At 39.3% G+C, this 20,972-nt stretch overlaps 1 protein-coding gene across 1 annotated transcript in view; it reads left to right on the top strand.

Moving 5' to 3' along the window:
- The window catches only part of TG (thyroglobulin), a 385,510-nt gene that overhangs the window by 94,111 nt on the left and 270,427 nt on the right, over positions 1–20,972 (top strand). The window contains 5 exon segments of the mRNA XM_036741632.1: positions 1,138–1,287; positions 4,703–4,873; positions 12,512–12,628; positions 16,363–16,478; positions 19,811–19,919. Of these exon segments, the coding sequence (XP_036597527.1) occupies positions 1,138–1,287; positions 4,703–4,873; positions 12,512–12,628; positions 16,363–16,478; positions 19,811–19,919 (663 nt within the window).

The raw sequence follows: 20,972 nt of genomic DNA, 5'->3' as shown, positions 1-20,972 counted from the left end.
CTCAGTTTCCTCATCTGTGAAATGAGCTGGAGAAGGAAATGGCAAACCACTCCTATTTCTTTGTAAAGAAGACCCCAAATGGAGTCACAAAGAGTAGGACACAAATGAAACAACTCAAAAAACAACTATTTAAAAGTAACAAATAGAATAGCATTTTCAGAAATAAGATCTCAAAAAGTATGACAGTCCAGTGTCATTTAGGGAAGGGAACCTTTATGCCTCATTATCTCCTGAGGGTACTATTACAGGTCAACAAATCAGCAAGCATTTTTTTAAGCCATTACTATGTGCTGGGCACTAGAGATACAAAGAAAGGCAACTTGGTTAGTTACATAAGCCCCAAGAGCCACATTACATTCTAAGTGGGTTAGAGTTGAAAAATAAACAGTTTTAGTTTGAAAAATAGTTTAAAAATTTTTTAAATTAAAAAATAAACTGTTGAAAGATCTGAGGGCACAGGGCATTATCATTGGAGGGATCAAGGAAGATTCCTTGGAGGAGGTAGTAGCATTTGGGTAGGGTTTTAAAGGAAGAAACAGAGGACCTTACCTGTGGACTATTGCAAGAGCCTTGTGGTTGGTCTCCTCTGAAGTCTCTCCCCACTCCTATCCTTCTCCACTCAGCTTGTCAAAGTTCAAGTCTGGACATGACATTAAACTCAATTAGCTCCAGTTACTTCCTAATTATCTCCAGTATCAAACATGTCCATTCTCTGGCATTCAAAGCTCTTCAGAGACTTATACTACTCTTTTCTACACACTTTATGATCCAGCTATCTTGCAGTCCAGATTATTATGCGATCAGGTGGTGGATTGGAGGAGAAAGGAGGATTTGAAGGAGGGAGAGACTGGAAGCAGGGAAACCTGTTAGGAATCTATTGCAGGGTCCAGATGGGGTGGTAATGAGGGGCTGGACTAGGGTAGTGACAGTGGAAACAGAGAATAGAGGATAAAAGCCAGAGATCTCTGACCTTTATCGGAGATGCTTTTGGTAGTAAACAGGGGCATAGAGTGGTAACCTGTTGAAACTTCTAAGTCTTTGAGAATTTCACCTGCCCCTGTGCTTTGGAGCTACAGCCAGAAAGCTTAAATGGAATTCATAATATAATAGTCCTCACTGTCATCTCTTGCTTTGTAGTTGTTTGCCCTGAAGGCAGCTACTTTCTGGGTGAAGAATGTGTTCCCTGTTCTCTCGGATTCTACCAAGAGCAGCCAGGCAGCTTGGCCTGTGTCCGCTGTCCTGCAGGCAGATCTACCATTTCAACCGGAGCTTTCAGCCAAAGTCACTGTGAGTGAATGCCTCAGGGCCTGCTTCAAAAGAGAACTCTCCCTAATACTATCATTTCATGTGGTGACTATTTCAATAGCCTTCTGGTTGCTCTCTCTGCTTCCCTCTAATCCCTATTCTAATCATCCATGCTTCACTGAACTACCAAGGTGCTTTTCCTAGATTAGACTTTCCTCCACTAAACACACTCTGGTGGCTCTTTGTAGCCTCTGGGATCATATGCAAACTCCTCTGTTTGGCATTTGAATCTCTTTACGCCCTGGCCCCAGCCTACCTTTCTAGCCTTATTATACACACTCTTCACAGGCTAGTTGAACTCAACTTTTTACTGTTTCTCATCCAGGATACTCCATCTCCCATCTCTGTCCATCTCTGTGCTTTTTTTCAAGAGCTATTTTCCATGCTTTGCATATACTCCTACCTTGCCTCTCCCTCTTAGAATCCCTAGGTTCCTTCAGGACTGGGTCCAAGCTCTACATGCTACATAAGGTTGTTCCTAGTTTCCCTGTCTCTTAGTGCCTTCCCCCTCCTCTTGTATCTATTTTGTGTTATTGTTGGGTTGTTTCAGGTTGTATCCAACTCTTTGGCAAAGCTACTGGAGTGGTTTGTCATTTCTTTCTCCGGCTCATTTGACAGATGAGGAAACTGAGGCAAACAGGGTTAAGTGACTTACCCAGGGCCACACAGCTAGTAAAGTGCCTGAGGCAGGATTTGAACTCAGATCTTCCTGACTGTAGTCCTGGTACTCTATACATTGTGCAACCTAGCTGCCCATCTATTTTTGTATGCACCTGTATGTATACACAGGTATTTTATAGATACTTGTATGTGCAAAATAGGCCACCCAATAGAACGTAAGCTGTTTGTGGGCAGAATTGTTTTCATTTATGTCATTGTATCCTTAGTGCTTAGCGTAGTACCTGGAACATGATAGGCACTTAAAAGCTTGTTAATTACTGACTGATTAATTGATTAATCAATAGTCTCTGTCCTCAAGGAGCTTACAGTGAGATGGGGACAAAACATGTACAAAGAGCCATGAATCAAGGTGATGGCCTGCCTTTGATGAAATATAGCTGAGCCAGGCAAAGCACTCAAAGTAATTTAATGAGGGAGAGATCATTTTTCTGTGTGTCTGTGTGGAGAAGCGAAAGTTCGAGAAGGATACACGAGGGAAGGGCACCCCAACTGGACCATGAAGCAACGGAAGAGTTCAATAAGTGGAGGTGGTGGCCTGGAGGTGGAGTCCATTCCAGGCATTTGAGGTAGTCTGAGAAAAGATAGACAGGGGAGAGCTTAGGATCAGAAGGGGGGATACAGCTGCTCCAGTGTGTCTGGGATGTAGACTCTGAAAAGTAGTCTGAGATTTCCTGCCTATGCTTTGTAATTGTGTGGAACTCATCACCCCTCTCTTGTCCCCCAAGCTTTTCAGTAACACCTTAAAAAAGTTCTGCAAAAAAGCTTACACCAGGTATTGTTCTTGGCTAAATGATTAGGCCAAGTTACTGGATAATTTTTTTTTCTTCTCTTTCATCTGACATGAAATGCCCCAAATCTTTCTGTGTACCAGGTATGTTTCAAATTAAGGCAAGGTAATTCAAAATGCCCTTATTCAATGTTCTGAGTCTTTACAGGGGTGCTATCATGATAATCAGATGCTCCTTCTTGCTATAGAAGGAGGCAGTCAGGAAGACATTTTACAGATGAGGCAAACTGGGTTAAGTGACTTGCCCAGGGTCACACAGCTAGGAAGTATCTGATGCTGGATTTGAACTCAGGAAGCTGGGTCTTCCTGCCTTCAGGCCCAATACTCTATCCACTGCACCTAGTTGCCCCAGGTCAATTCCTGGCATTTCTATATAATAGAGATGCTTAGAAGTTCTTACTCATGATTGCCTTATGGTGGAAAGAACACAGAACATGGAATCATTAGATAGGGGTTTGAGATTTGGTTCTGCTACTTTTTAGTTTTCTGGTAGCTAGCCTGGATAAGTCACCTGTCTTCTCAGGTCTCAGTTTCCTTATTTCTAAAATGAAAGGGTTGGATTAGATCTTTAAGTTACCTCCCAGCACTAACATATGAAGATATATATATAATGAAGATAATATATACACATATATATGTCCATGTATATGTGCATGAGCATACATACACATATATTAAAATGCTTTGTGTACATATATACATACATGGGTGTGTGTGTATACACACACCCACACACATGCTATGCTTTTATCATGAGAGGAAACATGTCACAGTGCACGAAGGGCTAAACCTGGAAAACCATAAAATACAATAAAGTATAAAATGTATAGAAAATAAAATGAAAAGTTTTCCTCCTAGCTCTAAGTGGGTCCCAGGACAGACAGGCTACATCCTAGAGCTCAGAGCTGAATGTGCCATTACTGTTGCCAGGAGAAGGCAGCAGCAACTTAGTCTCAGCCTCAACAAACTGCTCCCACTTCCAATGCATGCAATATATACTCTGCCAGAGAGGGTGCTGGTACCAGGGAACTAAGCCAGAGCAATGGGGTGGGCAAGGGAGGACCCATTTTAAGCAAGTTACCCTCCTCAGCCCCCACATCCACACCCATTCCTTAGTTTCTTAATGATCAACTGGTCTGCCTCTTGCATTTGCTCCTATAGGCAATAGCAAATCTTCTGTCTGGCATTCAATGTCCTTCATAACCTAGCTTCCTCCTACCTTTCTAGTCTTCTTACTCTTCAATCCATTGACACTGGCCTCCTGGCTTGTTCCACAAACAAGACACTCCATTTCTCGGCTCCTTCCATTTCCTCTGGCTTTCCCCATGCCTGGAACTCTCTCCCTCCTCCCCTCTGACTACTGAGCTCCCTGACTTCCTTTGAGTTCCCACTCAAATCCTACCTCCTACAAGAAGCTTTCCCCAGCCCCTCTTAATTCTAGTGCCCTTCCGCTGTTAATTATTTCCTATTTATTCTGTATATAGTTTGCTTTGTATATATTTGTTTGCATGTTATCTCCCCCATTAGATTTTTAGCAACTTGAGAGCAAGGACTGTCTTTTGCCTCTTTTTTTATATCCCCAGTGTTTAGCACAGTACTTGGTATGTGGTAGGCACTTAATAAATGCTTATTAATTGTTAAATTATACTTTGTAAAAGCCAGGTGTCACCCTGCTCTCTATAGCCTCTTATCTTAGCTGATTTAATGTAGAGCCACTATAAGGTTCTTACTTTAACCTCTAAGTCATTTCATGGAATACATCCCAGGCACCTGCAAAACTGCCTAGCAACCTTCTAAGGGTTGAGAGACCCAGAATAAACCTGATTGGCCTATTTTTGCCTCTCTTTGTGTCTTCAGTGCTTAACCTCGTGCTGGGCTCATAGTAAATGCTTCATAAATGCTTGCTGGCTGACTGATGTTCTCTTGCAGGTGTTACTGATTGTCAGAGAAATGAGCTGGGCCTGAAGTGCGATGATGATGGTGGATACATTCCTAGTCAGAAAGACCTGAGTGACGGGAGATCCTTCTGCGTGGACAGCCTTGGAAAGATGTTGGCTTGGACACAGACAGATGGTCCTTTGACCAACTCCCAGTGCCTAAGTATGTGCTAGATGGGTAACCAACCGAGGGACTAGGAAGAAAACCTGTAATGGGAAAGATACTTTGGGGCCATTCGGGTCATTAAATGTGAGCTATTTAGGTCATACAGCTGAGGAATGATCCTTAAATATAAGTCCATTTTTGGTTATTTCCCCCAGCCAGCTTATCCTTTCCCACAAAACAGATGAAGCAACAAACAAAGAGAGAAAATCCTTGGACTTCAAATCAGAAGGGCTGATTTAGATTCTTGGTCTGAAGCTTAGCAACTATTTGGCCTTGAATAGATCATTTGTTGTTGTTCAGTCATCTACAGTCATGTCTGAATCTTTGGGACCCTATTTGGGGTTTTCTCAGCAAAGATACTGAAGTGATTTGCCATTTCCTTCTCCAGATCTTTTACAGATGAGGAAATTGAGGCAAAGAGGGTTAAATAACTGGCCCAGGGTCACGTATCTAGTAAGTGTCTGAGGCCAGATCTGAAATCAGGAAGATGAGTCTTCCTGACTCCAGGCCCAGCACTCTATCCACTGCACCACCTAGCTGTCCCCGGGTAGGTCACTTTATCTCAATTTCCTTATCTATAAAATGGGAATTAAAATATCTACCTGGCAAAACTTTCAGGGTTTCTGTGAGGATCAAGTAAGCATGTGAGTAGTTTTTTTTTAATAGTATTTTTTCTAATTACATGTAAAGACAATTTTCAACATTCATTTTTATAAGATTTTGAATTCCAAATTTTTCTCCCTCCCTTCCTCTCTCCCCTCCCCCAAGACAGTAAGCAGTCTGATATGGCTTGTATGTGTGCAATGGCATAAAACATATTTCCATATGAGTAGTCTTTAACTAGCAAGTTCTATAACACGTAAACTACCACTGTTATTTTTCGAGGTACCTTCACATCCTAGAAGACCCTCGTAGTATAATATTTTTCATTTATTTGTAGGTCACCAGAGAAAAATGAGAGGCCAGTCATACATAGCTAAAATGAAAGGAAACCAATAGACATCTCCTATGCCCCAATGACTCAATGCCAAGAGAACACAAGGGAGGCCCTGAGCTCCCTGGTAGTAAATTTATGGGAGGTGATAAATGAGTCACACAAGGTGGGCAGACAGTTTGGTTGTGATCTGCACCACTGCAGGAGATAGCCACACTGATGAGATTATGATGGGGTATTAGAGCCCAGTAGGATAGCTTATTTGATCCTTACCCTGGAAGATGTCTTCATTTTACAGACGAAGAGACTAAAATGTAGAGGTTAAGATACTTACCCAACAGTTACATAAATCAGTGGTTCCACTAGCTATTCATAAGTGCTTAATAAATGGTTTTTGAAAGAAGGAAACAAGCATTTATTAATTGCCAACTATGTGCCAGACACAGCACTGAATGTTGAATGGATGGAAGGACAGATGAAAGGAAGGACAGATGGATAATCTGTCTCTTACTTAACAGATCTATTTGCAATGAGATGTGTGTAAGTGTATGATATATTATATCTGTTATCTATCCATCAATGCCGACTGCTACCTCACAAGTCATGCCCTGACTTTTTATAGCCTTACTCAGAGTTTCCAAAAAACATAAAGCCTGTTGAAATCCTACCCAGCATCATCCATTTCCAATATTTCGTAATTTAGGAGAAAAACTAATAGGCTTAGGTCAGAAGACATATATTACAGTCCTGGCTCTGAAAGTTATATCTCGGTAGCCATGGGCAAGTCACTTCACTTGGCTGGGGCTTGGCTACCTCATCTATAAAATGGGCCTAATGATAATTATGCTGCCTACCTCAAGCTCACGGTTATTTAAAAAAAAACACTTTGTAAACTGTCAAGTATTTTATAAATGCAAGCTATTACTTTGCCAGCTGGAAAAGAGGTCTGCACTTGTAGGCAGGAGTGACATGGTTTCAGATACCTTCCTCCTATATTTATTAGCTTTGGAACTCTGGGAAGTTGGGTTTCTCCACTGAAAAAATAAGGATAATTATGTTTGACATTATCTATCTCACAAAGATATTTATTATAAGGAAAGTATTTTTGTAAAATTAAGGATGAATGTAAATATGTGAACTATTATTAGAAAGAGTGCCTCTTACTTTGTCTTATATTATCTTATTTTCGGGGATATCTAAATCTTCTGATCACTCTGATCACCCCACAACAAACTTATTTCCTAGTGATTGTGACCCCTTAGCCCTTACTTTCTGCTTCACCATTAATCGAATCATTTTTGTTTGATCCTCTGGCTCCAGATCCAATTCTCTTATGCCGTAATTTCTGTAAAGAAATACCTGGGAGTATGGGGGGCCTGGCTATACGCTTCCATCACTGAACCTCAGGAACTCCTGCTCTTCCCAAAAGGTTCCTTTACGTATGGTGGCAGATCCGGAAAGGGAGCCTTCTAGAGACTAAGGCAACCCTCAGAGAGGGTGGTATGGGGTTGAATTGTCAATGTTGACCTTCTTTCTGTCTAAGTTGTTTCTTTACCTAGTGACAAAGATTGAATTCATAACCTCTATTGGTAACTCTCTGAAAGTTGCCTTAACACCCCTCGGTATATGCCATTAATATTTCCTTATTGCTAGGGAAACTCAGAGAATCAGGGAACGGGGTTCAAATCTTACTTCTGACACTGTGACTTTGAGCAAATGACTTCATCTTTCTGGTTATCATTTTCTTCATCTGTGAAATGAGGCTGTTGGGCCTCAATTTCCTTATCTGTAAAATGAGGATAATGATAGCATCTCACTCATTGGGTTGTTGTGAGGACCAAATGAAATAACATATAATTGCTTTGCAATCCTTAAAAAAATCTATGTAAATGCTAGCTATCATTATTATATAATTATAAATATTTATATAATTATTATATCTATACCTCATAGTTGCTAGGTGGTTATTATTATTCCTGTCTGTGTACCTGAGTGTCCTTAATTACAAAATACCTATTTCCTTTCTTGGGACAATGTAGCAACTAATACCCAAACATGAAGTGGAGAAAATCCAGACGAGCTAGTCTCACATTGCTTAGAGCAACCTCCTGGTGCAACTTGAGGAGGAGTTATATTGTGTGTATGTGAAAGTAGAATGAATCTAGGTTAAAAAAAGGCTTATCAGCCCCCTCCTTTCAGTCCTAGGGGATGGAAATCATCAAATGTTAGAGATGGAATGAATGTCAAAAGCTTTTGGTCCAACTTCCTCATTTGATGGATGAGGAGACTGTGACCCAGAGATGATGGGTGATTTATCAGGGTACACACAGCAAGTGAGTGGTAGATGGAGATGGAACCAAAACAGGTGACAGGATAAGAGACAGAGCTAGAAGTGACCTCAGACCCCCTTATTTTACAAGTGAGGATCCGATATCCAAGTACAGTTATCCCATCTACATCACGACTTTCCCCATTGTGCCTTCAATATATGGCAGGTTGGTCTAAGAAATTAAATGGGAATTTCTGGGGGGTTTTACAGAAGTCCCAGATGATGCAGAGCCTATGACCAAATACTTAACCCAAATTCTACAATAAGGTGCTGCAAACAACCCATAAAAGAAAAAGAAAAAAATCAGACTTCTCCACTAGCCAAAAAATTTTACATGGATTTTCCAGATCATGGGGACTCTGTGCCCCTAAACACTGGGATATAGAGGGTTAACTGTAGGTTAAAGGCTCACCTAAGATCACATAGGTAGTAATTAGCAGAGATAGAATTTGAACCCAGATCCTCTGCCTGCAGGGCCAGTGCCTTTCTAGGTCTCTTGACTACTGGATCAGTGTTCTCTCTATTATACCACATAGCCTGAAGGATAAAGCTCTGCATTTCAGCTATTTCTGTAAGGAGTCTGCTTGGCTTTCCTCGATGTTCTTTCCAAGCAGAAATGACAGTTTTATCCAAAACACCTGATGCCTCCAGGCTTTGACAACCAGAAACACATTTCCCATCACTGCCTGTTGTTTTGTTTTGAGAAGGCAAATGAGCATTTTAGAGATTGATGTGTAACTTCTATCCTGTGGCTTCTTATGCAAATCTCCTGGGCTAAATTCTGTTCTCAGTTCTGTATGGAGGATTTCCACCTTCATAGTCTAGGTCCTCTGTTCAGAAATTTGTCTCCTTCTTGTTTCTATTACAAACAGAATCATAGAATAAAAATATTAAGGAATAATAGATTGAGAACAGGAAGAGACCTTTGAGATCATGTAGTCCGGGAATCAACAAATTACTTTCCAGGGGCTAAATCTAGCCACTGCCTGTTTTGGACAGCCTAGTGAGCTAAGAATGGCTTTTACATTTTAAAATAAAGTTTTGTTGTATTTTAAAATAGTTTTGAAAAATCTTAGCTTATGGGCCATACAAAACAGATGCTGGGCAGGATTTGGCTCTTGGGTTGTAGCTTGACGTTTGATGATCCCTGAATTCTAGTAATTCTAGTCTAACCCCTGAAACCCACCCATGCTGGTTAAGTGACTTGCCCAAGGTCACACAACTAAGTGGCAAAGATAACATTTGAACCCAGATCCTTTGACTCCAATCCAGCCCTCTTTGGACTGTACCATACTGTGTGTCAGAGATAGTAGACCATAGCCATTAGAACATAGAATTTTTGAGCTAAAATGGACACAGGAACATAGAATGTTACAACACAAAATTTTAGAAGACTAGAAAGGACTGGAAAAGGGCTCTAGATCTTTGAATATCAGAACCTAAAATATAGAATGCTGGAATATGTCCACTTAGAGACAGAAAGGGACTTTAGCAATGACTCCTCATTCTCATGTTGCCACTGAGATTATTTTTCCCAATGTGCATGGAGCTACAGTCATAAATGTGACATCTTTAGTAAAATAAACTAACAAATAAATAGTGATCTCTATCTGATCCATCTCTCCAAGCAGCATATGTAGCAGGAAGACTAGGCTGGGAATGAGAAGACCTGTCTCCACCACTTATTAGCTATGTGGCCTTGGGCAGATCATCTATTCCTTTGAACATTAATTTCCCCATCTGTATAATGGAGAGTAATAATATTTGCCTAGTTCACCCAGTTGTAAGGGTCAAAAAAGTGTATATTGAAAGTGCATTGTGAACTATAAGTTGTTGTTGGTGAGTCATTTTTCAGTCATGTCTAACTTTTTGTGACCCCATTCAGGATTTTCTTTGGCAAAGATGCTGGAGTGATTTGCCATTTCCTACTCCAGCTCATTTTACAGATGAGGAAACTGAGACAAATAAGGTTAAGTGACTTGCCAAGGGTCACATAGCTAGTGAGTATCTGAAACCAGATTTGAACTCAGGAAGATGAGTCTTCCTGACTCCAGGTCTGGCATTCTAGCCATTGTGTCACCTAGCCACCCTTTATAAACTATGAAGTGGTTTGCAAACGTGAACTGTTTGCCACCATTACAACTACTATTTACACCTCTCCATTTCTATGACTTTTAAGGTATGTAGAACATTGTCTCCACAACAACCTTTTAAAGCATGCAGGGCAAGTCTTATTTTCTTCATTCTGTATAGATTCTATATAGGTCAAGAAATTGAGATTCAGAGAGTTAAAGTAACTTGCTCAATCAATCAGTTTTTATTAAGTGCCTACTATTTGCCTGGAACTGTGCTGAGCACTGGGTCATCTACCTCCGGAGAGAGGGTAATTTATCATTCTGTTTCTGATACTTCCCAAGGAAAGAGATCTCACTGCTCCTTAGCCTAGTCTAGTGTTTAAGAGCCTATTCTTATTGGAAATTTAATGCTATAGTTTATTTAAATCTCTCCCAAAGCACTCAAACACTGGTCTTATATTTCTTATCGTTAGCCTTCATATTCATTCATTCAAAAAGCATTTTAAGGACTTATTAGGCACTGTACTAGATGCCAGAGATACAAAGACAAAAATGAAATAGTCCTTGTCCTCAAACTGCTTACATTCCTTTGTTGGGGGAGGGGGTGCATAAAAAGATAAATAAATACAAAATATAGACTAAGTAAATAGAAGGTAATTTCTGAGGTCGGGTGGGGAAGGGCACTAGCAGTTGGTGGACATTAAGATAAGCCTCATGTAGGAGGTGACATTTTGCTGTAGTCAGGGAGTCCCATTTCACTCACCTCCTTGAAGAGCCTTCCTTGTATTCCTTCAGTTGCACTCACAGTTCCCTCCAACTCATTCTAAAATTTCTTCGTCCCCTTAAATCAAAGAGCTCCCAGACACATAGACACATGTGCTTCAGGACATTCTCTAGTGCTAACATAATGAGAGTCGACACTGAAGAACCTTCTGGTTCTGTCACAAGATACACATAAGTACAATTAAAGCTACAGAAATTCAACAGATGGAGGATTAAGCTGACAGAATTTGCATGCCAGAAGACTAACTCAGCAGACTGTACAGTACCTGATGGTTTTCTTTATAGACTTGTTTTTTTTTCAGGACCTCTTGTCTATAGGAATATTAGCTCATGCTCACTTAGAGCTAAAGATCCTCTTCCAGTGCCTCACTGTGGTGTGGTGGTGACCCTAGGTTCTCAAAAGCTAAGGAATGGATCGCAAGGCAGTTCCAACCAAGCTGATAAAGGCTTCAAGCGTAGGTTCAGGGAGAATCCATATATTCATTGTCTAAGGATTAGCCTTGCCAAATTCTGTGAGTCTCATAATCAGATTGGGTACAAGGTGATGAATATTTTGGTAAAGGCAGCTTTGAAAGACCAGCTACTAAGATAATCAACATCAGTGGAGGAAGTAACACACTAATCTTAAGCTGATACAATCACTGATCCTTGAAATATGAAATAGTATGAAGGGAACAAAAGAGAGAGAGACAGAGAGAGAGAGAGACAGAGACAGAGAGAGGGAGACAGACAGAGACAGAGACAGAGAGACAGAGAGAGAGAGACACAGAGACACAGAGACAGAGACAGAGACAGAGACAGAGAGACAGACAGACAGAGACAGAGACAGAGACAGACAGACAGAGAGAGTATATGCGCACAGGCTCCCAAGGTTGTTATTAGGGAAATGTTTAGTAAATTTAAGGCAACTCTGTAAATGGCACTAATCATTCATATTATTTTTGGTCATAATAATAACCCTGTGAAGCATCCAAAGCCAGGATTATTATTCCTATTTTGTAATTAAGGAAATTGTGGCCCAGAAAATTCTGGGAGCATAGAATCACAGATGGATTTGAGTTCACCTGAGCACTAATTCCATCCACTACTTCCACAGCAAGTAGTCTTCCATCTCTTCTAAAAAAGCTCCGACGATGAACCTATAACTCCTGGAGGTAACCCATTTCTCTTTTGGACAACTCTCACTAGTTAAGTGGTTTCTCCAAGGTCTTAACTCTAATAAGTGACAAAGGATAGATACAGCCCAGGCCTTTTGATTCCAAGTCCAGGGTTCTTTCTATAACACCTGCTTACCTCTCTCCTTCATGTGTGGCTAGCAGTACTGGTCTACTATATGCCTAGAAACACAAAACTAGACATACTTGAATAAAAGGATCCACACCCCTGACATAGGGGTCTGAGGTGGAAGGATGTTTGGTATGATTAGCTTCTTCCTGACCTAATGCCCAAATTGACCCCTTTATAGAAATTTACCCCCATCACACGATAATTTCAATAGTCTATTTTACTTTTAGTGCTCCGGAATTTTGAGCGAGCCCCAGAATATAAGGTTATCTTCAATGCCAATGATACTATGGTGGTTCAATCTAAAACCATGAAAGGAGAGTTTCCACTGATACAGTGCCTCTCAGGTAAGAAAAATGTTGTTCCTGAGGGGAGGTAGCGGGGGTGGCATAGCATGGGGATTATTTTGTACTTTCCACACTGAAAAAAGAAACAACCAAAGATGCAGTTACTGTTTTTGTGCTTTGAAAAATGTACATGTCATCAGGCCTCAGTCTGCAACCATAGAAGCCTATGGTTCTCCTGATTCTGGTTCCCAGGTATGGTTGGAGTGATAAGGAATTTAACTCTAAAGCAGGAATTTTTAACCTGGGGCTTTCAGATTCCCAGAGGTCCACTGATAATTTCAGGGGTGCCATGGACTTAAATGAGAAAACATATACATCTTTATTTTCACTAATCTCTAACTGAAGTTTAGCTCTTCCTTCAATAATTTAAAAACTTTTTTGGAGGGATGAAGAGGTACATAGGCTTTATCAGATTGCCAAAAGGCTCATGGCAAAAAAAATTAAAGATTAAAACAGCTGCTCTACAGAATTTATCAGAAAGCTGCAATATATTGGAAATAAACCTAGATGTGGCCTCCAAGACATAAGTTTGAAATGTGGTTGTGCTACTTACTTCCACCAAGCAGAAAGGTCCTTGGATTGATGGTACAAAAATGGTTAATTGGGATGTATTATGCAGGATAAATAGTACTACCATTATTTATTGTCAGATAATAGATGAGTACCTAGTACCATACAGATGAACAACGTCCCAACATACTGAATGAGTTGGCAGATGTAATTCCTAAACCACTTCTGGTGATCTTTGAAAGACTGGAGAAAGGGAGAGACACTTCAGGCTTAGAAAAGGGTGAATGTTTTCACCATTTAAAAAAAAGGAGAGAGAATGGAATCTACAAATAATAGGCTCATGAGGTCCATTTGGACTCTTGGAAAAGTTCTAGATCGTATTATAAAAGGGATAGTTATTGAACATATACAAAAGGAAATGGTGATCACAGAGAGCCAACATGGCTTCATTAAGAACACATCTACACTAACCCCAATTCCTTTTTGATAAGGTTGCTACATGGATAGATTAGTAGAATGCTGTAGACATAATTTATCTAGAATTTAGAAAGTAATTTGACAAAGTCTCTCAGGCCATATGTGGGGACAAGGGAGAGAGAGGTGAACCTGACAGTAGTATACAATGAGGTTGATTCAGAACTGATTGAATGGTTGAACTCAAAGAGGAGCCATTAATGCTTTGAGTTCCACCAGGAAGGATGTCCCTAGTTGACTTTCCTAGAGAATTTTTACTTCGCCCTATATTATTCAACATTGTTATGAGTTACTTAGGTAAAGGTAAAGATGGAATCTTTATCAGTTCTGTAGGTGACATGGAGCTTATGAGATCCAGCCCAACATTCTGGTCTAGTCTTGTGTATTCTAGTCCAAAATCTTGTTGAATCCTGCCATTTAGTGTGTTTACTATCCCTGCTAGATTCAGGAAGTTCCCTTGAACTTCTGGAATTCCCAATATGTGGGATCAAATATCTACATATACATGCCAAATTTTATTAAAACCACCTAGAAAGTAAAAACTTGGCTATTTAAAAGGTAAAATTGGCTACCATTTTGTTTAAAGCTAGCAGACAACCATAAATTAATATATTTTCTTGATAGAATTTATAGGCATTTTACCTTCTATTAGAATTTTTGGTCTTCAAAATTTCAAGTAGAGGACGCATACAAGCTGATAGCAATAAAATACTGGATATATTACCACTTTTTGTTTAAATCAGAATTGAATAGACTCCTCATAGAACATGGAATGTCAAAGTTGGAATCAACGAAAAGTATAAAACATAGAATAGAAAATAGAACAAAATTTGTTTAGTTGTGGGAGCCCTTAAACATCACGTAGTACAACTGTCATTTTATAGATAATCAAACTAAGTCCCCCAAAGATCAAATAACTTACTTATGGTCATAGGTATTTAGTAGCAGATATAAGGCTGCAACCAGTTCACTGTTCTTTCCACTGTCTTGTGTTAATGCTTCCCAAATGATGAAAAGGTGTAATGGCAAGCAAAGTGGGACTTTTTGTTGTCTTTTGTTTTGGAATGCTTCTCAAAGGCAATCAACTGCCTTTGAGTCTTGCCTTTGTTTGAATCAAGAGTTATTGATTAGAAACTATATATATATATGATGTGATGCTAGTGTGATTAGAGATCTTTCCCACACCCTTTTGCTAAGTAGATGCGAAGCCTCAAGCCTACATCCTTTTGCTAAGTAGGCGCCAAGCCCCAGGGCCCTAAACAGAGTATATATGCTCTAAGGTTAGCATTTTCCTTTGGGGGCTTACACATGAAAGAGTCTTCATAGGATTTGGCCAGATGAAACTCTGGGTAGCCATTAAGGAGCCCCTCCTCCCAACTTTGAAAAAACCCAGATGTTGGTGCTTCTCTCTCTTGTAACTATGTGTGTTTTGTCTTGGTCAGACAGCTAGAAGCCTGTCTGTTGATTTGCGTTATTTTGCTCTATTTACATAATTTCTGGTTATAATTTCTGTTTGGGTTTTCTCTGAAGTTCAGGGCACTGCCTTTTCCCCCTAAACTAAATGAATGATATATATATATGTATGTATGTATGTATATATATATATATATATATATATATATATATATGTTTAATTAAAGTAAGATTATTAACCCCTTAAAGTTGTTTTCCTTAGAAAAGCAAATCAAAGGACCTGTGCTAGCAGCCCTCCTGTGTGCCAGTGTTGTTGGTCTTACACCCCCACAGAAACTACTAGTAACATTGATGTTACACAAGGCAGTTGAAATACCCTAAGAATTCAACCTAGGGAACAAAAAAATTAGCCAAGTCACCAAAATACAAGGGTAAACAGGATGGTGTGTGAGTCTGGGCAAGTCTGTTAACGTCTCTGGGTATCAGTTTTCTTATCCATAAAATGAGGGGCTTGGGTTCTATGGCTTCTAAGGTTCCTTCCAGATCTAAATCTATATTCTTATGATCCTACTGTCATGCCATATGAGGATCATTTGAAGAAACTAGGGATCTTTAGTTTAGAAAAAAGAAAATAAAGCAAGATGTAATAGCTGCCTTCAAGTATTTGAAGGGCTACTACTGCTACTGCTACTACTAGCATTACTACTGCTACTACTACTCTTACTGCTACCATTTTTATACTATTACTAATATTAATACTACTAATAATAATGCTAGTGTTACTACTATTACTATTAATTCTGTTGCTGGTACTACTGTTACTACTAGTAGTGATATCACTACTATTATTACTTATACTGTCACTACTACTATTGCTATTAATACTACTACTACTACTAGTAGTAGTAGTAGTTTTACTACCACTACTATTACCACTACTAGTTTACTACTAATACCGCTAGTATCACTCCTCCTCCTCCTGCTGCTGCTGCTACTACTACTACTACCTGTCTGACAACAACATCCAGAAAGAATCCACCCTCCATCTGATCCTGCATTTTAGAGGAGGTGTGTAGATCTTTGTGAAGACCCTGCCAGGCAATCACCCTGGAGACAGAACCTAGTCACACTATTAAGAATATAAAGACAAAAATCCAAGACGAAGAGAGCACCCCTCTTGTCCAGCGGAGGTTCATTTTTGTGAGATTGTGGACAAATCAGTCACTCAGCTTCCATTACCTCATCTGTGAAACGGGGGTGGCAGTGAGAATCAAACAAGGTCAACGTGTTTTGTGACCATAAATGTGAATTTCTTCTTTTCTCTCTGGTGTTCTTAGACTGCTCTATTGATGAGGCTTGCACCTTCCTCACAGTGGCTGGGACTGGATCTGATGCCGTATGTGATTTCTACACTGGCACATATGTCAACATTGATTGTGTGGCTTCCAGTCAGGTCAGTGGAACCAATTACTTCTCAGGCTGACATTGACCCTTGCTGATCTCTTTGTCTGTAACTCATGGTACTTTATGAATCTGGAGATGTTGGTTTGACCTGGTAAGGAAGCAGCCTGCTAAACCTAACCCTCAACCAGAAATTACCATGGGAACTAAGCCTGCTCATATGAATCCATCCATTGACTTAATCTCTTGGGAGCACCACCAATAGCAAGTTAGTTCACAATATATGTTCAGCACTTACTGTGTGCTGAGTCCTTGTCCTCTACTATTTGGTAAGTAGTAGAGACCAGGATTAGCCCCTAACATAGGCAAAGCGGGTAGCTTAGATGGATAGATAGAAAGATAGAGAAAATAAAATCTATATTAATATAATTGTATAATTATTACATAATTAACTAATATGAAATACTTTTTATTGACAATTATATAACTATGTTGCAATTATCTCATATATTAATAAAACATATAGTTACTATAAATTACCAACAAGAACAATATAAGTAATATATTAATATAACATACATTTGTATAATTATACATATGATTATAAATTACTACAGGATATATACCTTATAATAATATATTAATATATACTACTAGATATACACATATGCATATGTATTGTAAACATATCTAAATATAGATATAATGTATGTATATATATATATATATAATTATGTGTATATTACACACATACATATAAAACCAACTAGAAGAATTATACTCAAACTCCACAGAGGTTTTTTGGGGGAGAATTGAATATATGAATAAATATAAATATGAATATATTGTTGTTGTGGCAAAGGATCATAGATTTAGGGCCATGTGTGTCTTCAAGGATACCGAAAAGCCCCCTAATAGCTCCCCAGTCGGTATATATAACATCAGAAGTTCTCATTAGTAGAGATTCACCCCTTTGCATTAAGATGGATGTTTCTAAGAGGCCCTGTTAAAACAGGACTAATGTTTAAAGTTCTAAATTTAGTATTCATTAACAGAAGCAACAAAGAATATTTTAAAAGGCCAAAATATTTAAAAACAGTATTTGCACTCCCTATGGCCCATGCCTTGAATGTATTCCCTCTTCACCTTTGTCTCTTGAAATCCCTAGTTTCTTTCAAGGCTCAGCTCAAATTTTACCTCCTATAGGAAGCCTTCCCAGATTTCCCCTCCTTACCAAAGTTGCCTTATATGTATTTTGTCTATACTTATATACATATGTGTGTATAAATATACATGCATGCATGCATACATATATAATATACACATAAATATGTGTGTAAGTATGTATGTATGCACACACACAAATGTGTAGATGGGTAGGGTGTTGGAGATCCTACCTTCCAGCCCTTATTTGCTGTGTGACCCTGGGCAAGTCGCTTAATTTCTCAGTCTCAATTTCTCCCCTGTAAATACCCCTAACCACAATGGGTTGTTGTGAAGAGAGATTATATAGGTAAAGTATTCTGCAAAACTTGAAATATTATTAACACTCAGGTCCCTTTAAACTCTGAAGTTCTGTAATATTAAGTACCTACTATGCGATAGGCACTGGAGATACAGAAACAAGGGCTAGCATTTATGTAAGGCTTAAGGTTTGCGAAGCCCTTTACAAATATTACCTCGTTTTATTCTCATAACAATCCTGAGAGGTAGGTGCTACTATTAGGCCCATTTTTCAGATGAAGAAAACTGAGGCTTAGAGAGATTATATACTTTGCCCAGGATTAGTCAGTTGATAAGTATCTGAGGCAAGATTCAAACTCAATTCTTCTTGATTTCAAGTCTAGCTCTCTAACCACTGTGTCACCTAGCTGCCTTAGGATGCTGTACATACTACTGGGGAAACTGTATCTATATAGCCAGAGGTGTGCTGTAGTCAGCTTCCACTGGCTCAGGAGAGCCAATAATAAAATTTTCAACGTGAGCATTTGCACATCAGAAATTGGCTAATGCTACAAATCAGGTCTTGATCTATTGTTTTATTGGTTTCTAGATTTCAGAAAGCAATGGGGAAATGTTAAAAGAGTAAACTTAAAGTGTGTCGTGTGTACTTTTTTTCAGAAAACTGGTTGTTAAATATTTACCAGGATACCCCTATCTGTATAATATTTATAGCTAAATCTGTGTCTATAGTTATATCCATATCTATATTGTATCTATATGTATATATATGCATAACACAATTTCAGAGTGTACACACACACCATATATATATATGTATATATATATATACACACAGATGTATACACACATATACATTTGCATGTGTACTTTATATAGATATAGCTGGGTCTATATATTTTCTTTGTATAGATATACCATCTAGTTAGATGGGGTAGCTAGGTGGTGCAGTGCTGGGCCTGGTGTCAGGAAGACTCAACTTTCTGAGTTCAAATCTGGCCTCAGACACTTACTACCTGAGTGATCTTGAGCAAGTCACTTAACCCTGTTTGCCTCAGTTTCCTCATATAAAAAACCCCATATAACCCAATTGCTTCCAAAAATGAAAAAAAAGAAAAGGAAATCCCAAATAGGGTCATGAAGAGTCAGACAGGACTAGAAATGACTGAAAATCTTGTTACACAGACAGCTAGCTAGCTGTTTCCCCCCGTAGAATATAAGCTTGGTAAATGTAGGAGACTTTCATTTTAGTCTTCCTATTCCCAGTGCCTGGGCACAAAGTGGGTATCCAATAAGGAAACTAGGTAGATGGGGAAAGGGAGGAAAACCTAGGAAATTGGGAAGTAAGAAGAACCAAAGAAGTTTAACCTCACAATTTGTCCTCCAGCTAACCCTGGAAATGTATAGAGGAGCTAGAAAACAGTGTCCTTGCTCTTGAAGTGATAATGGTAGTTTGAGTCGATGCCACCTTCTTGGTGTTGTGAGGAACCTCCAAAGTCATCTGGTCCAACCCATACCTTCAAAGGCATTCTCATCCTACAGCATGCCAAACAAGTGGCTGTTCAACCTTCACTGAACACTTAGAGTAATTGGGTATACATTACTATTTAATATGTGGTCCCTCAAAAACTTGGAGAATTGTTATGTCTTCCCAAGTTTTCTGTTTTATTTGTTAAATGCCCTTTACCCAATCTTCATATGGGAGTTTACACCTATGAAATGATTAAATGACACCTACCAGGCTATTTCTCCTTCAACATTTCCTGCGATGGGAGCTCACTGTCTCACAAGATTGCGTTTTAGTTTTCTTCACTTTAGAAGATATCTAGTCTAATCCCCCTCATTCCATGGAGGAAAGGAATAGATGGTGGGACATTGTCCAAGGAGTAGAGGACCAATCAGTGAGACTCTTTCTCTCCCCAGGAACAAGATGCTCTGGGAAACACTGCTGCCACCAGTTTTGAACAGCTGAATTGTCTTCTTAAAGTGAAGAACGATGATAAAGCATCTGTGACTGTATATTTGAAAAAAGGTATGTTTTCAGGGGGATGCCTTAGTGCCTCAGCAGGTGATTCACCTTCCCACTGCTGGGATATCCTTAGAGAGACTCTTAATTGGGGCTGAATGAGGCTATATTTCTGAAGACAGTGGTTTTATATAAAAAGTCAGAAGAATGCAGAGGAGAGGTAGGTTCTCCCATGTTATAAATAATATTTACTGAAGGTCCACTGAGTATGGGCAGCAGAGGATAGATACAAATTGAAATAATATGCAGTCCCTGACCTTGAGCTAGGTGGTTCAGTGATTAAAGCTCTTGGCTTGGAGTCAGGAAGACCTGAGTTCTAATCCTATTTTGAAGATGTGTGATCCTAGACAAGTCACTAAATCATTTTGAACCTCAGTTTTCTTATCTGTAAAGTTGGACTCAGTGGCCTTAAGGTCCCTTTCAGCTCTAGATCAAAGATCCTAAGCTTTGGGTATGGTCATCCCTCTGAAACGTCCATTCCAGGGAAAAAGTTTGTCATGATTGAAATTTAACAAAAAAAAGGTAAATTGTAGCAAGTTTCTCTGAGCAAGATATCATTTATTAACAGGGGCATGCTACTTGATAATAAAGGGTCAATGGCTTGGCTCCATTTATGCCAATGACTCTGAGCAAAAGGACAGCTCCACTTTTCTAGGTTTTGGGGAGTACAGAACAAAGAATGGAATTGGGTAGATGACATCATGGGATCAGAGACAACATGAGTGGTTGGAAGTTTAGTAATGAGAGTCCAGGAAGGACTCCTCCTTCCCCTTCGTGACTAAGAAGTATTCATTGTTTGAGTGTAGCTGCAAGGTTTAGAGATAATGCACCAGACTTTTTGGACAGCAAACCAGACATTCTTGAAGGATAGCTTGGTGGTGTATAGAGGTTCAGACACATCCCCCAAAGTTAAGGTGAATTTCTTGAGGCAAGAATAGAACAGCTGGATTTTTAAACTCATCCCATTGCAGACCAGCTGAATCTCTGATTTAAGTTTGGAGACAAAGAACAAATGACTTAAGTAGTTCAGGGACAAAATCCACTAATTGTAAATAGGAT

This window comes from Trichosurus vulpecula, chromosome 1 (genome assembly GCF_011100635.1).
Source record: "Trichosurus vulpecula isolate mTriVul1 chromosome 1, mTriVul1.pri, whole genome shotgun sequence".
NCBI classification, from domain to species: Eukaryota; Metazoa; Chordata; class Mammalia; order Diprotodontia; family Phalangeridae; genus Trichosurus; species Trichosurus vulpecula.
The sequence above is the reverse complement of the archived record's forward strand: the minus strand, read 5'-3'. Positions and strand labels throughout refer to the sequence as shown.